This window comes from Oncorhynchus nerka, linkage group LG24 (genome assembly GCF_034236695.1).
Source record: "Oncorhynchus nerka isolate Pitt River linkage group LG24, Oner_Uvic_2.0, whole genome shotgun sequence".
In the NCBI taxonomy this organism is placed as follows: Eukaryota; Metazoa; Chordata; class Actinopteri; order Salmoniformes; family Salmonidae; genus Oncorhynchus; species Oncorhynchus nerka.
Window position 1 is genome coordinate 91,520,962 of NC_088419.1, and position 20,898 is coordinate 91,541,859.

General features: G+C 42.7%; 1 protein-coding gene across 2 annotated transcripts; it reads right to left on the bottom strand.

Annotated features, from left to right (window-relative positions):
- Positions 1-6,654: 6,654 nt before the first annotated feature.
- Positions 6,655-15,197, bottom strand: LOC115126898 (E-selectin-like). Of its 2 annotated transcripts, XM_065009319.1 has the most exons (13): positions 14,920-15,191; positions 14,726-14,795; positions 14,132-14,623; positions 13,822-14,013; positions 13,383-13,574; positions 13,010-13,186; positions 11,726-11,917; positions 11,353-11,529; positions 10,065-10,256; positions 9,692-9,868; positions 8,062-8,241; positions 7,674-7,787; positions 6,655-7,504 (listed from the first exon to the last, which is right to left on the bottom strand). In XM_065009319.1, the coding sequence occupies exons 1-13, from the start codon at positions 14,920-14,922 to the stop codon at positions 7,422-7,424; spliced, it is 2,241 nt and encodes a 746-aa protein (XP_064865391.1). In that variant the 5' UTR covers positions 14,923-15,191; the 3' UTR covers positions 6,655-7,421. The 2 variants fall into 2 exon arrangements, with proteins under 2 accessions (XP_064865391.1, XP_064865392.1); XM_065009320.1 differs by lacking the exons at positions 9,692-9,868; positions 10,065-10,256 and having other exon boundaries at positions 14,920-15,197.
- Positions 15,198-20,898: the final 5,701 nt, after the last annotated feature.

The window sequence follows — 20,898 nt, forward strand, 5'->3', positions numbered from 1 at the left end:
TGGAAATGTTCTGTATTTACCAAATCATGAGAGCAAACCACACACAAGTCAGAGTTATCACAAAGTCCATCTTTAATTATATGAGCTCCATCACAACCCTGTAACTCTCAGATTAATTCAGTGTCTATCAATGCAACTGAGATCCTTTATAGCAAAGACGCACATAGCCAGACAGCGAGGCATAATTTATCGTTCAGCTTTGTCTCCTAAACTATGTTATTTTCTCAAACTCAGAACCATAAACAAATCCTCCATATCAACAGGCATATATCAAATCCATCCTATCTTGACAAGATCACAGAGACACATTGACTGGCACACAGACATTGTGGAGCCAAGAGATACACGCTTGACCTCTCCCCTCTCTCCGGCCCAAGTAACTTAGTCTTGACATAGAACAGATAACTGCAACCCCGCCACAGTATTATACAAAAATAACATTCTGATGAGAAGTAACTTACAAACATATGATGAATATAAAACATCTTACTTATGTTACCAACTAATTCTGATTATTCTCCAACATTCCCCTCTCAGGGACATTGTCCCTTCTAAAGAATCAGAATATTAATTACATACTCAATATTTAAAAATAAATTAAAATTAAAATCCCCTCAATGTCAAATACCTTAGCTTATATGTAAGCTTTCTCCCTTCTGAAACTAAGTTTACAACCTTTATTTTACAAGACAAACTTGCACATGTTCAATAACACAGAATAATCCATTTGAGGAACATAAAAACATAACATATAAATGCTCCTTAAGTTACATGAGAACCAGGATCTAAACACAGGCCTCCTCACAACATATAGGACAGACATCCCTCTAAGTCCTCATGCTCAGAAATATACTCAGGAATAGGGAATAGGACAGTGAAATCATTCATATTCCAAATCATAAGTAACAACCCAACTGTTTATCCAACCAATATTTAGAATAGCATTCCTCAGTGATTCAAATTTGTCTTATCACTCAAAGTAAAAACCTCAATTTAACACATCAATATTAGCAGATGTACTTACATTCAGTATAATTATCCCATAATTCTACTATTAACTGTTTTAATCATGATTATAATACATATCAGTATCTCAATGCATTCTTAATCTAAATTATTATAATTTACATGGTGTAGACCTCTTCAATCAACCTGATACCACAAAAGTCTAAACAATTTTAATGGCACAGTTGACCAACCCCCCCCCTCTCATGCACTGAATCTTCTGGCGTCTCTTTCGTTCTTCTTCAGATAGCTTTACAGTTCAAAGTGGACGGCCCATGATAATGTCCCAATTTCAATGTCTCATCTTTACCACTCATGTCTTGTCCATTCGTCAATCCATATACCAGCATCATAAGAAAATGTTAGAACAAATCTTTCTCCATGATCACTCCAAGTGGACTCTCACAGTACGAGAGAAACATGAAAGAAAAGCAGATCTGAGACTGTACACCAATTTCTGGCTTGGTTCTTTTCTCTTGGTAGAAGTGGTTCGAAAGCCTTCAACGCCTTTGTCACTCTTCTTCAGCCAGGAGGTTTTGAGGTACACACACTATTCGGTCCAATTATCTCTTCCACGACTCAATTCTCAATACATTATTCCAGCAGATAATTTAGTGAACAGACATCGTCTTGCATCAGAATTCGCTTCGTTATTATTTTAAGTTGAATTAGTCTATCAATTTAACCTAAACAATCTATTGAAAACGTTCAATTTATCCCTTCTATCAATTTGAACCAGACAAGCTATTAAAACGTTCAGTTTATATCTTATACAAACACTAGCGACCATAACTTTCCAGGCAAAACATACAAATAGATTATTTCACAATCAAAAACTCAGAATTCAGTCAGCGCAATGACTGGGAATGGAACCCGTGCCTCCCGCGTGGAAGGCGAGAATTCTACCACTGAACCACTAATACTATTCAAAATCTAAGATTCTCCGCAAATAAACCCAATTTATAAGTAAAATCAAAACACGTCACTATCGGTAATTCCCAGAAGAATAATAGCCCAATTTTAATAGTACAAACGTTACTCCAGCTATGATTCTCAAATTCCAAATGAATATATTAGCAATCAAATAATAAAATCGACAGTTAATGACTAGGAAACAGATATTGCGCCTTTTAATAAAAGTAGATTATGTTTACTTAGGCAACATATTTCAATTACTTTACTACATCACTGTCACGAATATTACCGAAGGTGACTCCCTTCTTGTTCGGGTGGCGCTCGGCGGTCGTCGCCGGTCTACTAGCTGTCGCCGATCCGTTGTTCTGTGTTCCTTTAGTTCTGTCTAATTGGTAGCACCTGTTTCTTGTTTGGTTGTTAGGTAGGGTTATACATAGTCTGTTCAGCCCGCTTCTGTTTCGTGCGGGCTTGTTAGTCTGTTTTGTTGTTTGAGTGTATTTTTGTTGGCATTTGGGTTTCACGCTGTCCGTTTATATTTCTGTTCATTTGTGTTTCCACTTTTGTACATGTTATGTTTCCGGGACATTAAAGCGTGTTGTTTTTCCCACATCTTTTGCTCTCTGCGCCTGACTCCACACCTCTTCACTCATTTACCGTAACAATCACATTTTTCACGCACTGATAATTAGTTTAATGGAAAACCTTAGGCTTTGTACAACATTATAAATTATATCGAGATTCCCTCTTAATTCTCTCTAACTTTATTCAGTTTCTTCAATAAATCCATAAACTTCTCTCATACTGGGAAGAAAAATATAACCTGTTCAGACCTTAAGGCCAGTTTAATTTCAAATGTTTCACCCAGACGGAGAAAATCCAATATGCGTTTATAGTTACATCGTTAGGGTGAAATAACCAAAAGTGGACACACTCTAATCAGTTTCTAGAGCTCAATTTCCCAGATTTTGTAGATTATTTTAATAGTGCTTAAAACCTCATCTTTATCAAATTATCCATTTAAGATACCAACTCAAAACCTACATACGTCTACGAATGGGTGGTTTAAATTGTATCTAATCATTCTCAGCATTACTTTATCAAATCTCTAGTAATTGATTATACACACATACAATTTATCATAATTTCAAATAATTCACAGAATCCATATAAAACTTAAGAAATCTTAGGTACTCACACAGAACTTTAAGGATCACCCACACAGGATTGGTCAGATGTCCACACAGAACATCAGAACATAAAAAGGTTTGCCCACACAGAGTCAACCCTACCCCGCTCACACAGAACGGTCCGACAACTATTACCTAGTGATCCCATAACAAAATACTCACACAGAGTAACCCAGGGCATACCTGGCTAGCACATTTAAAATAATTGGAATTCACCACCCCTGAGGGTCACTTAGACAATCACACAGACGCACAAAATTGAGGTCCTTCTTCCAATAGGGCTTCACCAAATGCCGTGTTTTCACCTAGAATGCACAGTCCCTTTGGCCCCTCACCGCGACAGACCTCACCAAATCCCCACTGTGATCAATTCAGTGTCAGGACGGCTCTTGGCCACTCGCAACCGGACAGTGGCAGAGTCACAAAACCTCAGATTACTCTCCCCCTGACTCGGCCCTGCTTACGCCGCCAAGGTGCCTTCCTTACAAAGGAATTCACGCTCAGAGTATACGTAACAGGCATAATTAAAAAACTTGACTTCAAATCTGTGTGTAGTTCGCTCACCTTTTTCTTTAAAAAAAAAACTCAGTTTGAGATGTGGTATCCACTCGGCTCGCTTCCTCTCAGATCAAAGGTTGGTCCATCTGCTTCGTTCCCGAAGTGTGGTTTCCCTAAGATCCCAAGTTTAGGGGATCCCTCGTGCACGATTTATTTACCTAGATCGTCAGGAACGGTCACCGAGTGAAGATTCACATCCCATCCTCGTCGACCTTGAGCCTTCTTGGATGGGCACTTCTAATGTAACTCTATGGCAGCACCCAAAGGGCAAAATGTTTCTAGCTCTACCCTTAGACTTGGCGGTGACATAGTGTCTTCATGAGTGACAGAACACAGAGCCAATCATGGAACAACACTCCATATTTTCTGCTGGTTTGCCCCACCACCACAGAAAGCATTGCGCTAGGCTGAAACACCTGCATTTTGAAGCTGCCTTTGGCCACCATGTTTGTATGCAGCTTTATTAACTCAATGATATACATTATTTTTTACATCGTTTGCAAACTTATATGTGACACCTATTAATGCCAAAATAACATGCAAAACATGCAAGCCCTGTTTTTTTTTGTTGCTAAAAATGTGGGGCTCAATACAGGTAGGGCTCTGCCCCACTTGCCCCGAATGACGGATCGCCACATGCTGACAGAGAGGTTAGCAAAAGTTCAGGGAGGAACACAATGGTCCTGGTCTCCACTGAAGTGGGGTTTCATAGTGGGGGATATGACCCCATCAAATACCTGCTGTCTAAAGTGGTCTGCAATAAAGTGGGGTTTCATAGTGGGGGATATGACCCCATCAAATACCTGCTGTCTAAAGTGGTCTGCAATAAAGTGTTAAAAAAAATATATATATACTGTATATATATATATATAAGTGCCTGAGGTCATGAGGTCATGGTACCGCATTTGGAAATGACCCAGACACAACCCCTCTAAAGACCTGAGTCAGTCTCCCACCAGACAGGAACAAGCGGCCGTGCTGACAGCATGGAGCGTACCATTGTGTTGCAATGTTGATAGGTGACCCCCTCCCTCTCATATCCACAAAGTATCTCAGAGCAGGAGTGCTGATCTAGTATCAGGTCCCACCGGTCCATCTTAGTCATTGTTTAAAAGTAAAACTGATTCTAGATCAACACATCTACTCTGAGTTGCTTTATGAATACATCCAGGCTGTATCACATCTGGCTGTGATTGGGAGTCCCACAGGGTGGTGCACAATTGGCCCAGTGTCGTCCAGGTTTGGCCCGGGGTAGGCCGTTATCGTAAATAAGAATTTGTTCATAGCTGACATGCCTGGTTAAATAAAAAATTTAAATAAAGAAAAGGATGTACTTTTTACTCCATACATTTTCCCTGGCACACAAAAGTACTCGTTACATTTTGAATGCTTAGCAGGACAGGAAAATGGTCCAATTCACACACTTATCAAGAGAACATCCCTGGTCATCCCTATTGACACTGATCTGGTGGATTCACTAAACAGAGAACATCCCTGGTCATCCCTACTGACACTGATCTGGTGGATTCACTAAGCACATACTTCCTTTGTAAAGGATGTCTGAGTGTTGGATTGGGCCCCTGGCTATCTGTAAAGGATGTCTGAGTGTTGGATTGGGCCCCTGGCTATCTGTAAAGGATGTCTGAGTGTTGGATTGAGCCCCTGGCTATCTGTAAAGGATGGTTGAGTGTTGGATTGGGCCCTGGCTATCTGTAAAGGATGTCTGAGTGTTGGATTGGGCCCCTGGCTATCTGTACATGTATTTTAGTATATTTTAGCAATTACATGTACTTTTAATACTGAAATATATTTAAAACCAAATACTGTTAGACTTTTACAAGTATTTTACTCAGTGAGTTTCACTTTTACTTGAGTCATTTCCTATTAAGTAAGGTATGTTTACTTTTACTCAAGTATGAAGACAACGTGTTCCACCACTGGCGAGAAGACCGTTAGACCCCACTGGCGAGAAGACCGTTAGACCCCACTGGCGAGAAGACCGTTAGACCCCACTGGCGAGAAGACCGTTATACCCCACTGGCGAGAAGACCGTTAGACCCCACTGGCGAGAAGACCGTTAGACCCCACTGGCGAGAAGACCGTTAGACCCCACTGGCGAGAAGACCGTTAGACCCCACTGGCGAGAAGACCGTTAGACCCCACTGGCGAGAAGACCGTTATACCCCACTGGCGAGAAGGCCGTTAGACCCCACTGGCGAGAAGACCGTTAGACCCCACTGGCGAGAAGACCGTTAGACCCCACTGGCGAGAAGACCGTTAGACCCCACTGGCGAGAAGACCGTTATACCCCACTGGCGAGAAGACCGTTATACCCCACTGGCGAGAAGACCGTTAGACCCCACTGGCGAGAAGACCGTTAGACCCCACTGGCGAGAAGACCGTTAGACCCCATGATGTGTTTCTACATATGAGCTTAGCTAGCCACTATTGCCATGACATCTCCTATGAGTGTTATCAGGGATTTCTATAGGAGAGGCCGTGTCTGCCTATCTTCATCATGTGCTTTCTGTGGTTATAGCTTTGACTGTATGCTGAATGTGAATTCAGAGCAATTTTGAGGCTAGCTGCACTACACACATCATTTTACCAGGTTTCTGTGAAGCAATTGTAATGACAGTCTGACACAAAATACCCAAGAGTTTCCTGCTTTGCAAGGGGTAGTCTGTGTTTATTTTATTGTTCATTAGAAACACAGATTGAGATCATTCTGAGGGGATTTAGCCAGTGGTTGAAAGGGGATTTGGGCTTCCTGGGAAAATGTCAGACGTTGCTAAAGTAACCAAGGGGGGCGGGGCTTAGCGAAGCCCTCTTGGGATCCTTTCGTACCACTCCACCTATTCTTATTCTACTGGTGTATTTGAAGTAATTTTGCTCTCTGTTGGTACATTTGAACTCAGATAGCCATGGACTATTTATTTACAGCTATTATAAAAGCATTGGACAGAAAATAATGGAAAAAATAAGAGCATTATTGACAATGTTTGAAACATTTATTATATTTAAAAAGACACTTTTTCAACATCAAATGTAATTCTGTAACACACAGACTGTGGTTTCAAAATAAATATAACTTAAATACTGAAAGGCATTGATTTCACAGTTCTGTAAAATCATAAAATTATATTTATGATAATACAAATTATTATACAGGGGAATATTATATACAACTTTCTGTAGTTTGTATAAAATAGCTGTCAAAATCAGTATCATAAGAAATGTGTCAACTTGTGGTCGTATACCAGCCAGTGGTGAACAATTTGTTCAATACAAAACTCCCTTAGGGAGAAAAAATACATTTTCTGTAGGACCATCATGAGAACAGATGATTCTGTATACTCAACGTAGCACCTCTCTCCCAGTCAGACGATTCAAGGCTATCTAACCTACTACATTACAATACTGAGGAACTGTGATCCAGGTGTGACCAGCAGATCTTCTTTGAAAACAGAGCCAGCCTGTTCCGACTGTTGTTCCTGCTTTTGTTCCTGCAGTTGTTCCTGCTGTTGTTCCTGCTGTTGTTCCTGCTGTTGTTCCTGCTGTTGTTCCTGCAGTTGTTCCTGCTGTTGTTCCTGTTGTTGTTCCTGCTGTTTTTCCTGCTGTTGTTCCTGCAGTTCTTCCTGCTGTTGTTCCTGCTGTTATTCCTGCTGTTGTTCCTGCTGTTATTCCTGCTGTTGTTCCTGCTGTTGTTCCTGCTGTTATTCCTGCTGTTGTTCCTGCTGTTATTGTTGTTGGTCTCTATATCAGGCTGTCGATGCTGTTCCTGTAGGTCTGTAAAGGTTCCTCAATGTCTGAGGTGCTGTTCAGATCAAACTTGTTAGCTGGAAGGAGACAATGAAGAGCATATTGATGAGTATTGTCAAGTAAGAAAAAGCCATTCTGAATCAAATCTGTGTTAGGAAACAGAGATATCTTTGAATTTCTTATAACTTTCTAATTCCTAGCCAATGACTGTGAGTGTAGAAGATAAGGGACTTCTTCTGTGTTTACCTTTCTGTCTGATTCGTTTGAGGAGCCATGCAGCCAGAGACAGGCCAGATAATGACACAGCGCCCCCTGCTGCCAGGCCTAGGATAGTGGGGTTCAATGGAGGCTCAGGTGTGGCTGGAGGAAACAAGAAACAGAGGAAAACAGTCAGACAATCTGATTGGTCACATCACTGAGCCCATTTATGTAGGATATGCATTCATGATGCATTCATAAAGCCTTTATAACCTCTACATAAAACATACATTGTCCTGATGACCAGCAAAAAAGTTGGTCGTCTCACAGAATTTCAATTTGGTTGTGTCTCACATAATATTCAGTTTGAATGTGTCTCACAGAATATTCAGTTTGAATGTGTCTCACAAAGAGAGTAACAAAGGTTATAACATACCTGTGCAGGTAGGTGTTTCAGCGCTCCACTCCCCTGACCGTGAACACTGCATGTTTGGGGCCCCCTGGTGATCATAACCCTCATCACAGCTGAAGTTGCAGACAGAGCCCCAGGGATGTGAGGGGGCCTCACAGCTGACCTGACCCCCCAGAGGAACCACAGGAGAGGGGCACTGGACAGCTGAGAGAAGGACACAGTGGTTAGTATATTAAAATACCACAAAAGGAAACAAACAATTGTGGATGAAATAATGAAAATGATTGTCGTTGGAGAGCTCATGTGTGTGGCAGACATCCATAAGGAGATAAGAACTATAGGTAAAATGGATGCCCGCATGACTGCAACTCACTTTGGATTAAAGCGTCTGTTAAATGGTATATTAATATATATATATATATTGAGTTACCCCCCCCCCCCAACCACAGAGTTGCCCTCAGAACAGCCTCATGTTGGACTCTACAATGCTTCCCACAGTTGGCTTTCAAGTTCCACAGTTGTTTCAAGTTGTCTGGATGTCCTTTGGGTGGTGGACCATTCTTGATGAACACGGGAAACTGTTGAGCGTGAAATACCCAGCAGCGTTGCAGTTCTTGACACATTCAAACCAGTGCGCCTGGCACATACTACCATACCCCATTCATAGGCACTTAAATATTTTGTCTTGCACATTAACCCTCTGAATGGCACACAGATACAATCCAATTGTCTTAAGGCTTAAAAATCCTTATTTAACCTGTCTCCTCCCTTTCGTCTACACTGATTGAAGTTGATTTAACAAGTGACATCAATAAGTGATCATGGCTTTCACCTGGATTCACCTGGTCAGTCTTTGTCATGGAAAGAGCAGGTGTTCTTAATATTTTGTACACTCGGGCTGAGTAAAACCTCTCACTTCACCTCTTTCTCTCTATTTAAACTCAGTCTATAGTGTTTTAGTATTGTGTGTAAATTGACTGAGTTTAAACAGAGAAGAAGATTTGAAGTGAGAGGTTTTACTCTGCCCAAAATCTGTCCATGAAAATAAGCCCATGAAGTGAGGAATTTTAGTATGAAGGTCAATGAGATGGTGTCGAATTTGGTCAACAACAAAATGTCATTGTTAACTTGCTACGTGAGGCTTATTTGATTGAATGGAAGTTTCATAATGGTTATGTTTATGGCCCTGGTAGTTTGGGGCTCCCGAGTGGGGCAGCGGTCTAATGCACTGCATCTCATTGGAAGAGGCATCACTGCAGTCCCTGGTTCATATCCAGGCTGCATCTCAGTGGAAGAGGCATCATTGCAGTCCCTGGTTTGTATCCAGGCTGCATCACATCTGGCTGTAATTGGGAATCCCATTGGGCCGACACACAATTGGCCCAGCGTTGTCTGCGGTAGGCCGTCATTGTAAATAAGAAATTGTTCTTATCTGACATGCCAAGTTAAATAAATACATGTTGTTTTTATGAGTGGACGCACGTGGCATTTCAGCAACTTTGAGAAAAATGACTTAATATCGGACATGTTTTTCCATTGTTAGAGTGGTCATGTTAGAGTGGTCTTGTTAATTAAGAGTTTAAAAACTCTTGTCAATATAGACAATGGTTAAAATCAGATCTATTTTAAAGATGCAAAAAAAGTTTGTCCTCACCTTCACAGTGTGGTATCTCCTCACTCCACTCAGCAGCTGATGTGCAGGTCAGCGTGATCGCCCCCTTGAGGAGATAACCCTCAGAGCAGCTAAAGTTACAGCTGCTTCCATAGGTGAAGTCTTCTCCACAGCTGATAGCGCCATCCTGTGGCTGCTGGAGGGTAGGGCAGCTTACAGCTGCAAGACAGAGTGGTGCAGTGGTCAGTCTGTGTCCAGAGACAATTCTACCGTCATACAATTCCAAAACTCTTTTTATCCTCCTAGATATTTCTGAATGGAAAATGTCCTGTGTCATTCATATATTTATAGCAACTACAGTTGATGTAACATGTTATGGGGGCTACGTTTACAGATATCCAGAACCTGTACACACCGATACACTGCGACTGTGAGTCGTTCCACTGTCCCGAGGCTCCACACTGCAGGGTAGCAGAGCTGGAGGCCAGCCTCTCATAGCCCTCCTCACAGGTAAAGGTACAGGTGGACAGGTAGCTGAAGGAGCCCAGGGGATGGGAGCAGGCCATGGAACCCTTCCCAGGTTCATACAGCTCACTGCATAAGACCACTGGGGAGGAGAGGGCAGATCGCAATACATGACTAAATGTGTCTTTGCTGTCACAGACTCTATAATGGCACAGATAGCCCCCCTCCTGACTCAGCCTCCAGTATTTATGCTGCAGTAGTTTATGTGTCGGGGGGGTAGGGTCAATCTGTTATATCTGGAGTAGTTCTCCTGTCTTATCTGGTGTCCTTTTTGAATTTTAGTATGCTCTCTCTAATACTCTTTCTTTCTTTCTTTCTTTCTTTCTTTCTTTCTTTCTTTCTTTCTCAGAGGATCTGAGCCCTAGGAACATGCCTCAGGACTACCTGGCCTGATGACTCCTTGCTGTCCCCAGTCCACCTGGCCGTGCTGCTGCTCCAGTTTCAACTGTTCCGCCTGCGTCTATGGAACCCTGACCTGTTCACCGGACGCGCTACCTGTCCCAGACCTGCTGTTTTCAACTTTCTAGAGACAGCAGGAGCGGTGGAGAACCTCTGAATGATCGGCTATGAAAAGCCAACTGTCATTTACTCCTGAGGTGCTGACCTGTTGAACCCTTGATAACCTCTGTAATTATTATTATTTGACCCTGCTGGTCATCTATGAACATTTGAACATCTTGGCCATGTTCTGTTATAATCTCCACCCAGCACAGCCAGACGAGGACTGGCCACCCCTCATAGCCTGGTTCCTCTCTAGGTTTCTTCCTAGGTTCTGGCCTTTCTAGGCAGTTTTTCCTAGCCACCGTGCTTCTACACCTGCATTGCTTGCTGTTTGGGGTTTATGGCTGGGTTTCTGTACAGCACTTTGAGACATCAGCTGATGTAAGAAGGGCTTTATAAATACATTTGATTGATATACAGAGATGAGTCCTCAATCTGTTTCTATGGTCTGTTGTTCACACGCATATATGCCCTCTCATTGGCTAGAATGGTCCCACCTGTTCTCGCCATCTCCTGCCTGACTTCCGTCTTTGAGGACATGTTTTTTCATTGTTAGAGTGGTCAGAAGTCTATCTTGTCAATAAATACATTGGTTTAAATTGATTTAAAACTCTTGTCAATATAGACAATGGTTTAAATCAGGTCTATTTTAAAGATGCAAAAAAGTTTGTCCTTACCTTCACAGTGTGGTATCTCCTCACTCCACTCAGCAGCTGATGTGCAGGTCAGCGTGATCGCCCCCTTGAGGAGATAACCCTCAGAGCAGCTAAAGTTACAGCTGCTTCCATAGGTGAAGTCTTCTCCACAGCTGATAGCGCCATCCTGTGGCTGCTGGAGGGTAGGGCAGCTTACAGCTGCAAGACAGAGTGGTGCAGTGGTCAGTCTGTGTCCAGAGACAATTCTACCGTCATACAATTCCAAAACTCTTTTTATCCTCCTAGATATTTCTGAATGGAAAATGTCCTGTGTCATTCATATATTTATAGCAACTACAGTTGATGTAACATGTTATGGGGGCTACGTTTACAGATATCCAGAACCTGTACACACCAATACACTGCGACTGTGAGTCGTTCCACTGTCCCGAGGCTCCACACTGCAGGGTAGCAGAGCTGGAGGCCAGCCTCTCATAGCCCTCCTCACAGGTAAAGGTACAGGTGGACAGGTAGCTGAAGGAGCCCAGGGGATGGGAGCAGGCCATGGAACCCTTCCCAGGTTCATACAGCTCACTGCATAAGACCACTGGGGAGGAGAGGGCAGATCGCAATACATGACTAAATGTGTCTTTGCTGTCACAGACTCTATAATGGCACAGATAGCCCCCCTCCTGACTCAGCCTCCAGTATTTATGCTGCAGTAGTTTATGTGTCGGGGGGGTAGGGTCAATCTGTTATATCTGGAGTAGTTCTCCTGTCTTATCTGGTGTCCTTTTTGAATTTTAGTATGCTCTCTCTAATACTCTTTCTTTCTTTCTTTCTTTCTTTCTTTCTTTCTTTCTTTCTCAGAGGATCTGAGCCCTAGGAACATGCCTCAGGACTACCTGGCCTGATGACTCCTTGCTGTCCCCAGTCCACCTGGCCGTGCTGCTGCTCCAGTTTCAACTGTTCCGCCTGCGTCTATGGAACCCTGACCTGTTCACCGGACGCGCTACCTGTCCCAGACCTGCTGTTTTCAACTCTCTAGAGACAGCAGGAGCGGTGGAGAACCTCTGAATGATCGGCTATGAAAAGCCAACTGTCATTTACTCCTGAGGTGCTGACCTGTTGAACCCTTGATAACCTCTGTAATTATTATTATTTGACCCTGCTGGTCATCTATGAACATTTGAACATCTTGGCCATGTTCTGTTATAATCTCCACCCAGCACAGCCAGACGAGGACTGGCCACCCCTCATAGCCTGGTTCCTCTCTAGGTTTCTTCCTAGGTTCTGGCCTTTCTAGGCAGTTTTTCCTAGCCACCGTGCTTCTACACCTGCATTGCTTGCTGTTTGGGGTTTATGGCTGGGTTTCTGTACAGCACTTTGAGACATCAGCTGATGTAAGAAGGGCTTTATAAATACATTTGATTGATATACAGAGATGAGTCCTCAATCTGTTTCTATGGTCTGTTGTTCACACGCATATATGCCCTCTCATTGGCTAGAATGGTCCCACCTGTTCTCGCCATCTCCTGCCTGACTTCCGTCTTTGAGGACATGTTTTTTCATTGTTAGAGTGGTCAGAAGTCTATCTTGTCAATAAATACATTGGTTTAAATTGATTTAAAACTCTTGTCAATATAGACAATGGTTAAAATCAGATCTATTTTAAAGATGCAAAAAAGTTTGTCCTCACCTTCACAGTGTGGTATCTCCTCACTCCACTCAGCAGCTGATGTGCAGGTCAGCGTGATCGCCCCCTTGAGGAGATAACCCTCAGAGCAGCTAAAGTTACAGCTGCTTCCATAGGTGAAGTCTTCTCCACAGCTGATAGCGCCATCCTGTGGCTGCTGGAGGGTAGGGCAGCTTACAGCTGCAAGACAGAGTGGTGCAGTGGTCAGTCTGTGTCCAGAAACAATTCTACTGTCATACAATTACAAAACTCTATTTGTCCTTCTAGATATTTCTGAATGGAAAATGTCCTGTGTCATTCATATATTTATAGCAACTACAGTTGATGTAACATGTTATGGGGGCTACGTTTACAGATATCCAGAACCTGTACACACCAATACACTGCGGCTGTGAGTCGTTCCACTGTCCCGAGGCTCCACACTGCAGGGTAGTAGAGCTGGAGGCCAGCCTCTCATAGCCCTCCTCACAGGTAAAGGTACAGGTGGACAGGTAGCTGAAGGAGCCCAGGGGATGGGAGCAGGCCATGGAACCCTTCCCAGGTTCATACAGCTCACTGCATAAGACCACTGGGGAGGAGAGGGCAGATCGTAATAACTGACTAAATGTGCCACCATGAAGACATTACTCAAGATACACAACAACTGAAATGCAGGAGGTCTAAGCTGTCATACTGGTATAAAGACCCATAGTGAGACACTGAAGTAATTCAAAGAAAGTACAAATCAAAGGGTTATCAAATTGTAGCTGTTTTTATTCTCTATTTAGTCCTTCCAGAACACCTTATTTACAAGGTTTATAAGAGGATATACTTACATTCACAGGTGGGAGGCTGTTCTGACCATGATTCTGAGGCTGTGCATCTCACAGGCCCGGAGCTGCTCAGCCGGTACCCCTCTTCACAGGAATACTGACACGTCGAGTCAAAGGAGAAATTCCCATTGGGGTGAGAGCAACTGACACTGGCATTAGCAGGGACAGTGACCCCCTCCATCTTACATTCAACAACTGCCAACAAAGGAAAACAGGCAAAGAGTTACAATTAAGAGAACATTGAATGTGATAACAGTTGGCTTCATACTGCCTGTATTAGATATTTGGACTATATCATCCTGGGCTTGCTTACCGTGTTCACACTGCTCTCCGTAGAAGCCCTCAGAGCATTTACAGTGGTGGCTGTTGATGGTCTCCACACACTCTCCATGGTAACATGAGTCGCTCTGACACGAGGCTGTGAAGCACAGAGCCGTCTTCTTCTTCATACACGACTCGTCGTTCCACTTCCCTGTGTCCTTCTCTCTCTTGATGTACATCTCCACACAGTCCTCGTTGTTCCCCCCGTTGTTGGGTTCCCTGTCTGCCCAGTTCTCTGCCTCTTTAGTCAGGGTCTTATTGGTCCCCACCCAGGTCCACACGTCGTCCACCTTACGGATCCCTATCCAGTAATAGTTGGTCTGCCTGGGCAGGATGCTGTTAAGGTGGGAGATCTCTCCACGGTTCTGGATGGCCACCATGTCAGTGTAGTGCTCCGTGCACCACTTTCTAGCAGTGTCCCAGTTCATGGTTTTGTTGGAGTGATGGTAGGACCAGCCCTCTACTCTAGTGCACATGGTGACAACTGAGAAATGACAAAAAGGTCAATATTGACATACAGTACATGAATGAGTTTACATGAGTGGGATTTTAGAAATGCATAGATCTATTGAAATGTGTTTCTTACTTGAGTACAGGAGGAAGAGGGTGATCCATGAGCTGAGGCTTCTGGTTTGCTGTGATGCAGAGCAGAAGTCCTGTGGAGACAACATCAAGCCATACTTTACAGACTGAGAAATGCATTGGCTGTCTGAAATGTATATAAACTAACTGGTGCATCTTAATTTTAAGGCATAAACCAATTCTCTCAACAGTACTTACCATTGTAAGTTTAAAATGTGATGCTCTTTTGCAGGTAAATCTCCAAAGGATATGTTTCTAGTCTGATCCAGTGGATGAAATGATACTGCTCTCTGGTACTCTGTGCACATATATATACACCAACCCACACTTCAACAACGGCCAAAGACCGGAATTCATCGTTATAACACTGCCTGGGCGTGAATCAGCTACTCTGGAATTTCCAACTTGGAAACTTTCTCCCTCTCTCCCCCTCCCTATTTTAGATATCTGGACTCTATCCTATTGTGTCGGTCAGACAGATAAGAGCGTCTCTGAGTAGGTGCCAAAGCCCGGGCTGCAACAGGAAACAAAGATGGAGGAAGCAGTCATCAACAACAGCCTCTGCCCTGGGCAGAGACTCACAGATACTGAGCTGGTGTTGAAATGTCTCTTTCACTCCTTTGAAATGTCTGGCTAACACCACATCAAGCATTTATTGTCATGAAGAGTGGGGTGTATAATCTGTTGAATCTTGTAAGCTAACAGTTGACAAATGTACTATGTCAAGTCAACCTCTATTTCAAGTGCATTTCATTGAGTTTGGTTTTGTTATAACAGTGTAGAATTTGACTAACCCACTACTGTGTTTCTGCATTTTTATTAAAGGATATGCACAGCTTGAGAGGATACAGGGAGACAGACAGGTTGTCATGAGGATACAGGGAGACAGACAGGTTGTCATGAGGATACAGGGAGACAGACAGGTTGTCATGAGGATACAGGGAGACAGACAGGTTGTCATGAGGATACAGGGAGACAGACAGGTTGTCATGAGGATACAGGGAGACAGACAGGTTGTCATGAGGATACAGGGAGACAGACAGGTTGTCATGAGGATACAGGGAGACAGACAGGTTGTCATGTCAGACAGGTTGTCATGAGGATACAGGGAGACAGACAGGTTGTCATGAGGATACAGGGAGACAGACAGGTTGTCATGAGGATACAGACAGGTTGAGACAGACAGGTTGTCATGAGGATACAGGGAGACAGACAGGTTGTCATGAGGATACAGGGAGACAGACAGGTTGTCATGAGGATACAGGGAGACAGACAGGTTGTCATGAGGATACAGGGAGACAGACAGGTTGTCATGAGGATACAGGGAGACAGACAGGTTGTCATGAGGATACAGGGAGACAGACAGGTTGTCATGATCATACAGGGAGACAGACAGGTTGTCATGAGGATACAGGAAGACAGACAGGTTGTCATGAGGATACAGGGAGACAGACAAGTTGTCATGAGGATACAGGGAGACAGACAGGTTGTCATGATGATACAGGGAGACAGACAGGTTGTCATGAGGATACAGGGAGACAGACAGGTTGTTATGAGGATACAGGGAGACAGACAGGTTGTCATGATGATACAGGGAGACAGACAGGTTGTCATGATGATACAGGGAGACAGACAAGTTGTTATGAGGATACAGGGAGACAGGTTGTCATGATGATACAGGGAGACAGACAGGTTGTCATGAGGATACAGGGAGACAGACACGTTGTCATGAGGATACAGGGATACAGACAGGTTGTCTGTCTGTGTGATTGGAAACAACACTATAGACTCCTGTTGGCTGCCTGCACTGACTACTATGTCTCACATCCTTCCTGACTGGACTCACTTACACTCTGAACATCAACCACAGCAGAACTCTTTTGTTGACCCCTAGAAATTCCCCCATTCCTGAGGTCCTAAACATAAATACTGCCGGTGAGGAAACAGAGATTTCAAGATGGCGTCTGATAAAGGTTTGATATCCCTAATGGATTCTAATTAGGATGACTCAGTTATGAGCAATACCAGGTTGAGAAATAATCACTTTCCAACCGTTTATGTTTGAGTATAACCACTTAATAATGTAATCATACACAGTGTTGCTTGGTAACTTCAGTGACATTTTTGTAGTCATAACGGTTATTGTAAAGGTTGGCGTATATTGTAAATGCAGAGGAAAAGGGCAGGATGTTGATATCTTCAAAGCTATTTAATTTAGAAGCCCTGTAGATGTTTTACCAGAAAAGGGAGATGTAGAAGCATGGACTTAACCATACCAAAATATCAATGTTATGCTGCAAATATGGTTGTTATTATGAAAGAAGAATGAGGGTTTGCTCTCAGGCTAGAATGAATGACGGCTGGTGAAAGAAATGAGGGTTAGCTGTCAGGCTGGGATGAAAGACGGCCGGTGCCTGTAGAGTTCATAAGGTTGCACTCAAAATCATGAAGAGGAATTACCTAAGGAGGCAGAGATGGAAAATAATTAATTTAATCCATGCGCAAAACAATACAAAAGTGAAAGTGCAAGGTGCTATATAAAAAAACTACCAGTCAAAAGTTTGGGCACACTTACTCATTCAAGGGTTTTTCTTTATTTTTACTATCTTCTACATTGTCAAATAATATTGAAAACTATGAAATAACACATATGGAATCATGTAGTAACCAAAAAAAAGTGTTAAACAAATCAAAATATATTTTATATTTGAGATTCTTCAAATAGCCACCCTTTGCCTTGATGACAGCTTTGCACACTCTTGGCATTCTCTCAACCAGCTTCATGAGGTATTCACCTGGAATACATTTCAATTAACAGGTGTCTTCTTAACAGTTAATTTGTGGAATTTATTTCCATCTTAATGCGTTTGAGGCAATCAGTTGTGTTGTGACTAGATAGGTGTGGTATACAGAAGATAGCTGTAATGAGTGCGCTGAGAATCGGGAAGAAAGTTCAGGGAGTGAGCATTTTAATAAATTAAATAAACAATGAACACGAAACACAGACAACGCACCGACATGAAAACAGAGTCAATAACACCTGAGGAATGAACCAAGGGGAGTGACAGATATAGGGAAGATAATCAAGGAGGTGATGGAGTCCAGGTGAGTGTCATGAGGTGCGTGAGACGATGGTGACAGGTGTGCGGGATAATCAGCAGCCTGATGACCTAGAGGCCGGAGAGGGAGTATACGTGACAGTACCCACTCCCTGACGCGCGGCTCCAGCCGCAGGACACCGTCAAAGGAGACGAACCCGGGGATCAGGAGTGGACCGGTCACCCTGCTGACTATAACTTGTTTTTCAACAGGACAATGACCCAACACATGTAAGAGCTATTTTACCAAGAAGGAGAGCGATGGAGTGCTGCATCAGATGACCTGGCCTCCAACAGGTGTAAGCAGTTAGTTGATTAGAGACTGGCGAATAGGGAATTAATGCATATTAACCAGGAATATATAGAAGAGTGTTAAAAATGGACAATTTAAACACCGTTACGGAAGCAGTGGTGGAAGTGGAATTATTGTGCTATTCTCTTGGCGCGAGTACAGTTGGTGAGAATGAGGGGATGATGATGATGGCGAAGAAGAGTGGAGTAAAGAGTTTCTGTATCGCAAGCCTCTCTTCAAAGAGCCAGTGTGGTTACTTGAGGCGTGAAGGAAGAGGTTTTTTAACCATGGGTTTGACAGAGGGTAGTGTGAAATGAATTATCAAGAAAATCACACTTGTCTAGAAAATGTATCGTGGCACAGTCACATTCTAAACGGGAGTTAAGATAATCAACTAAGCCAGGTATTCCCATCGGGGGTATGCCCCCCCCCAAAAAATTGTGATTCACATTTTTTTTAAAGGAGGTGTTTTTCTGTAAAAAATGTTGTACATTTTTTCCCCCTTCACATTTTCAAACAGTTCATTTATATTTTCCAACGGGGCTATACAGTTTTTTTTCCTCGCCTGAGAAAATTTGTTTCACTGCAAAAAAATAAAATGAAACCATCTAGTGTTCAGCTAAATAATAACACAATGTCAAATACAGGTAGCCTAGTCAAATAATGAACATCCAATCACATTAACCATTACTCTCTCGTGGGAATTCCACTAACGGTATGGGACACAAAGTGGAGGGGTAACGCGCATGCACACTGCAGCATCCACCGAGAGGCTCTTGCTGCCAAGGGAATGCCTGACAGCTTGAAAGACATTTTGGACACTACAGTGAAAATGGTTAACTTTGTTAAAGCAAGGTCCCCGAACTCTTGTGTATTTTCTGCACTATGCAATGATATGTGCAGAGACCATGTCATGCTTTTACAACATACAGAAGTGCGCTGGTTATCAAGGGGCAAAGTATTGACACTTTTTTTTTAAATTGAGAGACGAGCTTAATGTTCTCTTTAATAACCGTCACTTTACTCAAAAACAATATTCCATGAAGGAGACAAATAACCCACATCACAAAACGAGACGACTTGACAATAACAAACACATAACAAAACCAAGGGGGAAACCAGAGGGTTAAATAGGGAACAATGATTATGGAATGGAAACCAGGTGTGTGTATAATGAAGACAAAACAAATGGAAAATGAAACGTGGATCGGTGGTGACTAGAAAACTGGTGACGTCGCCCCGACGAACGCCGCCCGAACAAGGAGAGGGACCAACTTCGGCAGAAGTCGTGACAGTCACTTCCCAGGAGCCGGGTTGTGACAACAACAACAACTCACACTCATTCTTATGTTTAATAAATGTATTGTATAGTGTGTGTGTGTGTGTGTGTGTGTGTGTGTGTGTGTGTGTGTGTGTGTGTGTGTGTGTGTGTGTGTGTGTGTGTGTGTGTGTGTGTGTGTGTGTGTGTGTGTGTGTGTGTGTGTGTGGCAGGCTTACAAAAAACAGCAGTTGAGAGTGCGCTGACCCTGGTGCTAGAGGGGGTACACAGCTGGAGGTTGAACGTTTGAAGGGGTACGGGACTATAACAAGTTTGGGAAGCACTGAACTAAGCCATTGGAATACTGATGGAACGAGTCCAGTTCCGTTTTGGTGCCTTTCCATATCATAAAAGCATCATCAATATTGTGTTTGCAGAACACAGTCTTATCAGACCAAGTATTATTATAACGGATATATTTATCCTCAATGAGGCCCATACAAAGGTTGGCATAATCAGGGGCGAAGCTAGCGCCTGTCGAAATACATCAAGATTGTAAATAATATTCCTCTCCAAACAAACAAAAAAATAGTTCTCAGTCAATACCAGCTCAGCCATTTCAACCAGACACTGAGTGCGAGGAGTAGGGTCAGTTCTGGAGTCTAAAACATAACGTAAATCTTCCAGTCCAATGTTGTGGGGAATGTTGTTGTACAAGCTAGTTATGTCTATAGTTACAAGAAAAGTAGGCCTATCATCCTCGTTCAGCTTTAGTTCAGATAACTGTTTGATGTTGTGGAAATGTTCTGTATTTACCAAATCGTGAGAGCAAACCACACACAAGTCAGAGTTATCACAAAGTCCATCTTTAATTATATGAGCTCCATCACAACCCTGTAACTCTCAGATTAATTCAGTGTCTATTGCAACTGAGATCCTTTATAGCAAAGACGCACATAGCCAGACAGCGTAGGCATAATTTATCGTTCAGCTTTGTCTCCTAAACTATGTTATTTTCTCAAACTCAGAACCATAAACAAATCCTCCATATCAACAGGCATATATCAAATCCATCCTATCTTGACAAGATCACAGAGACACATTGACTGGCACACAGACATTGTGGAGCCAAGAGATACACGCTTGACCTCTCCCCTCTCTCCGGCCCAAGTAACTTAGTCTTGACATAGAACAGATAACTGCAACCCCGCCACAGTATTATACAAAAATAACATTCTGATGAGAAGTAACTTACAAACATATGATGAATATAAAACATCTTACTTATGTTACCAACTAATTCTGATTATTCTCCAACATTCCCCTCTCAGGGACATTGTCCCTTCTAAAGAATCAGAATATTAATTACATACTCAATATTTAAAAATAAATTAAAATTAAAATCCCCTCAATGTCAAATACCTTAGCTTATATGTAAGCTTTCTCCCTTCTGAAACTAAGTTTACAACCTTTATTTTACAAGACAAACTTGCACATGTTCAATAACACAGAATAATCCATTTGAGGAA

Coding starts and splice junctions, on each gene's coding strand:
- LOC115126898 (XM_065009319.1), bottom strand. Junction 14,014..14,131: donor CGGAGAGCAGTGTGAACACG/GTAAGCAAGCCC, acceptor CTTTGTTGGCAG/TTGTTGAATGTAAGATGGAG. Junction 13,575..13,821: donor ACAGCCTCCCACCTGTGAAT/GTAAGTATATCC, acceptor TCTCCTCCCCAG/TGGTCTTATGCAGTGAGCTG.